Raw genomic sequence first — 6,297 nt, 5'->3', positions numbered from 1 at the left:
AGCAGCTGGAGAGAGGAAACGCACCTCGGCTCCCAGCCGGCTCCGGGTTTCCGCAACACATTGCGCGGCTCACGCTCTCCCGCCCGAGCCCCGCCTCCGCATCCACCCCAGCGAGGGGCGCCGGGCCCGCCCCCGGAGGAGCGTGCCTGGGCCTCTAATCGCCAGCCGCCCCCGCCTCCGTTTCACTGACTGGAGACGCCCCGGTCGGCTTAGCCCGGAGACTGCTCCCGGGGCCGAGCGACGCCGCCGATTGGCCGGCGGTAATTACGGGCACGCTCCGGGAGGGGGAGGGGCGGGGGCGGCCCCCCGCAAGCATAAATTATGCAAATGTCCGAGCGCCGCACGGGGCTGACCTGCCGCCTCGCTCCATTCACGGGGGCTGCCGCGGGGGCGAAGGTGGCTACGGAGGGGGGGCGCCCATTGTTGCGCCAGATACTTAAGGGGTCCTGAGGCCGGTCGTGTGCCACACTCGGTACTCACACGAGCTGATCTGGTCGCCTGGAGATCACTTGGTAGACCGGCCGGGAGCGTGGTCCCTGCAAGCGAGGCGACGAGGCCAAGTTCCCCGTGCGCCCCTACGCCCTTCCAAGGCCTTGGCGCCCACAGCGGCCACAGAGTGGGCGCGGGACGAAAGGAGCCCCAGTGCGCCTCGGTGACCCTGCCCTCAGCCCCGGCTCCAGCCCTCTAAGCGCCCTCTTATCTGTCCTCGGGTCCTGCATAACGCAACCATGCCAGCCCCTATCGAGACCTGCCTCTCGGACCTCGACTGCGCCGGCAGCAGCGGCGACCCTTCCAGCTTCCTCACCGACGAGGAGGACTGTGCCAGGCTCCAACCGCCCGCTTCTGCCTCGGGGCTGTCCGTGCCGGCCCGCAGGGGCGCGGCCGGGATTCCCGGGGCGTCGGATGTCCCCCGGGCGCAGGACGACGAGCAGGAGCGCCGGCGGCGCAGGGGCCGCGCGCGGGTGCGCTCCGAGGCGCTGCTGCACTCGCTGCGCAGGAGCCGGCGTGTCAAGGCCAACGACCGCGAGCGCAACCGCATGCACAACCTGAACGCGGCTCTGGACGCGCTGCGCAGCGTGCTGCCCTCCTTCCCCGACGACACCAAACTCACCAAGATCGAGACGCTGCGGTTCGCCTACAACTACATCTGGGCTCTGGCCGAGACTCTGCGCCTGGCAGACCAGGGGCTGCCCGGGGGCGGTGCCCGGGAGCGCCTCCTGCAGCCGCAGTGCGCCCCCTGCCTGCCTGGGCCCCCAAGCCCCGCCAGCGACGCCGAATCCTGGGGCTCCGGAGCCGCCGCCTCCCCCTGCGCCGCCGCCGCCTCGCCACTCTCTGACCCCAGTAGCCCCGCTGCCTCCGAAGACTTCGCCTATGGCCCCGGCGACCCCCTTTTCTCCTTCCCCGGCCTGCCCAAAGACTTGCTCCACACAGCGCCCTGTTACATCCCTTACCACTAGGCCCTTTCTGGACACCTTTTCCTCCTCCCTAGGCAACAGGCAGTATGGGGCCCTAGTTGCGGCTCCGGAACCGCCAGTCCAGGCGGAGGTAGGAAGCAGGAGCTTTAAAGAGGGAGGGAGACACCTGAGCCGCTTGTTAGGTCGCTGCACCCTTGCAGGGGCTGCCCCTTGGTCTGTTTCTCCAGCCTTCACTCTCGGGCCCCTCCTGCCCGCCCCTAGACGGCCTTTCCTTTCGCACTTTCTGAACTCCACAAAACCTCCTTTGTGGCTGGCTCGGAGCTGACCCCAGCCACCACTTCAGCGTGATTTAGAAAAGGGACACATCAGCCCCCGAAGACGAGGTGAAAAGTCAATTTTACAATTTGTAGAACTCTAATGAAGAAAAACGAGCATGAAAATTCGGTTTGAGCCGGCTGACAATACAATGAAAAGGCTTAAAAAGGAGAGACAAGGAGTGGGCTTCATGCATTATGGATCCCGACGCCCACCACTGCAGGCTTGTTCTAGGAAGAACCCGAGGCCCTTGCGCAGCTATTCAGGCACTGGGCTGGAGAGTACTTTAATTTATTCAAGATGCTTCATTCATATGAAAATGTATTTTTGTACATAAAGAATTTATTCTATTATGAGCTATCAGAGTTTACATTTTTGTACTTCAGATGTTTCGTGTAAATAAAAATTAAGTAAAAAATAAGTCATCAAGTTTCTTGCCTAATGTCGGTGTCTCTCGGGGGCTTTTCTTCCCTTCCCCTGGCGGCTCAACCACTAAAGTGAAACACTATCCCCACCCACCTTCAAACCCTCCAGCCCCATTTCAAAACAATTAAAAAATAAAATGCACCTGATTTCCACCAAGAAAGGGATAAAGACAGACTAGGGCATTTGGGATCCATCATTTCCTTTCACCTTGTAAACACAAGGGAGATCTTTGAGGCTCCCCATAAGCCAATTAAGACTTTTTAGTGGGGAATTAGCCCGGATATGCAGCTACCTGTAGAGGTGGGGACAGTGGGAGAGTCTTTCTTTTGAGGAACTCCACGTCAGCTGGCTCTGTGTTTCAAAGAGAGGGGATTAAAAAGATCAATACAGTGTGACCACTGGCTAGGAAGTCCCAGTGACAGGTGGGCCCAGGCTGGGCAAGCAGAAGGGTCCACTCTTATAACAGCCTATTTAGAGGGAGAAATTGATTTGTAAACAATGCCCCCAAATTGTAGTCCATTGAGGCTGGGATCACCCTGGCTGTGAGGTGTGGGATGAATTACGCTGGTGTGGTATCCCTGGGTCGGGTGTGCACCTGCCTAAAATTGTGAGTTAGGGTGTCTGCACTCCCCCCCACACACACACACACAGTTGTGTCCACGTGGCGTGGCAGGAGGCTATGCAGGGGGTTTGGTCCTGGCTTGCTCAGCCAGTCCTTAGGGGCAATACCCGAAGCTTTCATTTGCTGCCAGAGAAATCAGCCACCCAAACTCAGTGGGGGATTTTTCTGGCTGCAACGTGTTTGTCTGTTGTCTGACAATTAGCTAACAACACTGGCCAGTGGTGGGTTTTAATTTAAATTTCAGAATGTGGATAACTACGAGAGACAGTTCTTAAAATGTTATTGCTGCCTGTTCCCCCAGGTGACAAGTTACCCCCCATTAAGAAAAACTTTTTCACTGGCTTGCTCCTTTTCATGAACATAATTACTTAGTGGGAGGAGGCAAAAATGGATTCAGGAAAATATTATTCTATAGAATTAGAGAAACCATACCCGTTTAGGAGGTGAACAGAAGTAGGTAGCATTTTCCCCTTGTGGAAGTGTTTTCCCTCCCCACACACGTGTCCTGAGCTGGAGCCACAGATTCATATGCTGGATCCCTAGCAAGCATTAGGAAGCCCAGCCATGGGCAAGGAGGCCTCCTTCAGATAGAAAGGGTCCTGCTCAGATGGTTCTGGAAAGTCAAATGCCTTCTCTAACTGCCCTCAGGGCAAAAACAAAAAGTCCTCCAATTAAGATTCATATACTCTGAGAGTTCAGAATGGAATTGCTTCTGCTAAAAGCTCCGAGGAAAAAGTCGTGTCTTCTGAATGACCCTGCCTGCAGCCCCACTCTATTGTCTATCCCAGAATTAATTCACTCTACTAGCTTTGCATTTTCCTATAGCAAAGACAAAAACGGTCTGTATCAGGTTTTCTTCTCTCCTGTGCATGGGATGCTTGGAAGTGACTCCCTCTAGCTTTCTGAGGGGCTCAGGTCAGGTCTTCGAGAAGCGCAGGTCCCCTATGGTGACTCTGCTCCACTCTGGTGTTGGGGCACGCGTCTTGGCCAGAGGAAGAAAATGGCCGATTATATTTATTATTGCTCAAAATCCTCGGGAAAACCACCTTCAAACACCCCAAACACCCTGGGCATCCTGGAACTCACAGTAGGGCCTTTGTCCCATACAACTGCATGAGGCTAACATGGAAAACAGGAAACAACACTACCCCAAGACCGAAGAAGAGCAAACTGTATTTTCAACTTTGTGGCCAAAACAGGCTCACAACTTAAGGTGCAGAGCCCAGAGCACCTTCCATCTAAAGAAATGTCTCTACAACAGCGATTGCTGGGGGGCCATCTCCACCCCTGCCAGTAATACCATTCTTCCAAGGAAGCAAGCATACATTTTCTCCTCAAACAGGAGAAAAAAGGAAGGTGATTTAAAATATTTATCCCCACCTCAGGGGCCTCTTCTTGCAGCAAATGCTTGTTCATCCCCTGGTGTCTGGGGTTATTAAAATATTCTAAAGAGCATAGACCTTCCTGCTGACAGTTATGTTTTACTTACTTCAACAGAATCTCCACTGAGGAATCATGAGGCACTTAGCAAGGTTTATTTTCTCACTGTGATCTCCCTGTTTGCTCTGTCCTGGTGTAATGTATGATTTTACACACTGCTTTCAAGCCTTGAGAACCTGGCCAGGGAAGATTGGAATGGCATAGTAAAATGAAGTCTTCACTTATTCTCTCTTTTCTTGAATGGTGCCATCAAGCTCCTGCTGTGTGCTAAGCACCATCCTAGGCACTGTGGTGGCCAAGACACCCAGGCAGGAGCTCACTGAAAGGAGCTTAGATTCTAGCAGGGAAAGACAAAATAAGGTCATGACAGACTGTCGTAAATGCTGGGAGAAAAAATAAAGTCAAATAAGGACAATACGGAAGGTCAGGTGGGAGATAGGTTGCTGTTTCAGAAAAGACAGTCAGGGAAAAGCTTTTAACAAGATGACATTTGAACAGAGGTTCAGGTGCAAAGAGGGAAGAAGCAAGCCACCGCAGTATCTGGGGAGCATCCCAGGGAGAAGGCACCTCGAGGCAAAAGCCCTGGCCAGGCCCTGTGTGTTAGGGTGACATGACTGCTGTGGATGGCACTAGGGGAGCAAGGGTGGAGACAGATGGGGGACAGCACAAATCATGTTTTTTCTTTCTCAAGGTAATTGAAGGGTTAAAAGCAAAGGAGTGATGTGAATTGACTTATAGTTGCAAAGGCCACGCTGGCTGTTTTAGGAATGGCAGGCTTTAGGGCCCAGGAGGAGGCAGGGACCCATCTCAGCATCTGCACATTAGTCCCAAAGAAAGGCTTGAAGGGCAGAAGGGGTGCATGGTGAACAAAACCTGGACAACTTCTGAGGAAGGAAAGATAGAAATATGAGTTGCAGTGTCCTTAAGATAAAGACAGATTGCTGCTCAAGAGAACCATAACTTTTTCTGGGACTGAGGCCTAAGAGAAATGCCTCAGAGAAAATTCATAATGCGGGAAGAGGAAGGGGCCCATGACATCACGGGCAGTGTCTTCAATGACATAATCCTCGTTGTCATCCTCTGAGCTAACACTCACATAGACTTGGTCTGTGTTCTATGCACTTTCTAAACACACTACACATATTGATTCATTTAATTCTCACAGTGCATGAGCCTGATGATATCATTATCTCCATTCTATAAATGAGGGAAACGAGGCACAGAGAAGTTAAGTAAGTTTCCTAAGACCACACAGCATGATTTTAGATTTCACTTGTTTGGAGCCTGGTGACAGAAATAACTTAACAGAATCCATTCTCCTCTTCTTCCTGGGCACATGGCTACACTACCTTCCCCAGAATTGTTTGCATTTAATCATAACTATGTGACTGGGTTCTTTTTACTTGATCACGAGTGGAAATATTGCAACCACTCTGGGACTACACTTTTATGAGGAAGATAGGAAATTTTTTGCCCTTTTGTGTAAAATGAGAAGCTGCAAAGAACAGCACTCCTGGTCTAAAAAATTTTTTAAGCCGTATTATTTACAAAATCGTGCTTTTCTTCAGCTAATAAAGATGTGAGGTCACAGGTCAATTAAATAAAGTGACTTATAAGAGGCGAAAGCCCCTCTAAGGGGAGACAGAACACTTGTACAGTGTCACCTTGGGCAAAGCATGGGGAAGAGAAGTGGCTGCCATAAAAGCAGATAAGAAGAAATTAGCTAAAATTTTAATAAAATGAAAAAGCCAAAATTTTTTTCGGTGAGTTAGGGGGTCAGTTTGGAATAGGAGAACTTTACCCACTTGCAAGCTTTTATGGGCCATAAGATGGGCTCCATGGGCCCCACTTGGTGCTCACAGGGAAGATTGTGCCAGGGCAGAAGACCAGGGGGAGTCCTCTTGGTGGTGAAGGTTTCAGGAGGTAACTGCCACTTGGGAATAGGCACAAGCCCTATGCACTTTCCCAGCCATCTATCCTTAAAACAAAAGCAGTAAGCCATTGAAGAAGGAGATTTATCTCCCCTACGATATCATAAAGATCTGTTGCTTCTGGGAACATAGAAGCAAAACCCACCTG

General features: G+C 51.7%; 1 protein-coding gene across 1 annotated transcript; it reads left to right on the top strand.

Moving 5' to 3' along the window:
- The first annotated feature begins 642 nt into the window (after positions 1-642).
- Positions 643-1,457, top strand: NEUROG1 (neurogenin 1). Its single transcript, XM_036894178.2, has one exon. It carries the CDS (start codon positions 729-731, stop codon positions 1,455-1,457), a length of 729 nt encoding a protein of 242 aa, XP_036750073.2. The 5' UTR covers positions 643-728.
- Positions 1,458-6,297: the final 4,840 nt, after the last annotated feature.

Source organism: Manis pentadactyla, chromosome 13 (assembly GCF_030020395.1).
Source record: "Manis pentadactyla isolate mManPen7 chromosome 13, mManPen7.hap1, whole genome shotgun sequence".
Lineage (NCBI taxonomy): Eukaryota > Metazoa > Chordata > Mammalia > Pholidota > Manidae > Manis > Manis pentadactyla.
The sequence above is the reverse complement of the archived record's forward strand: the minus strand, read 5'-3'. Positions and strand labels throughout refer to the sequence as shown.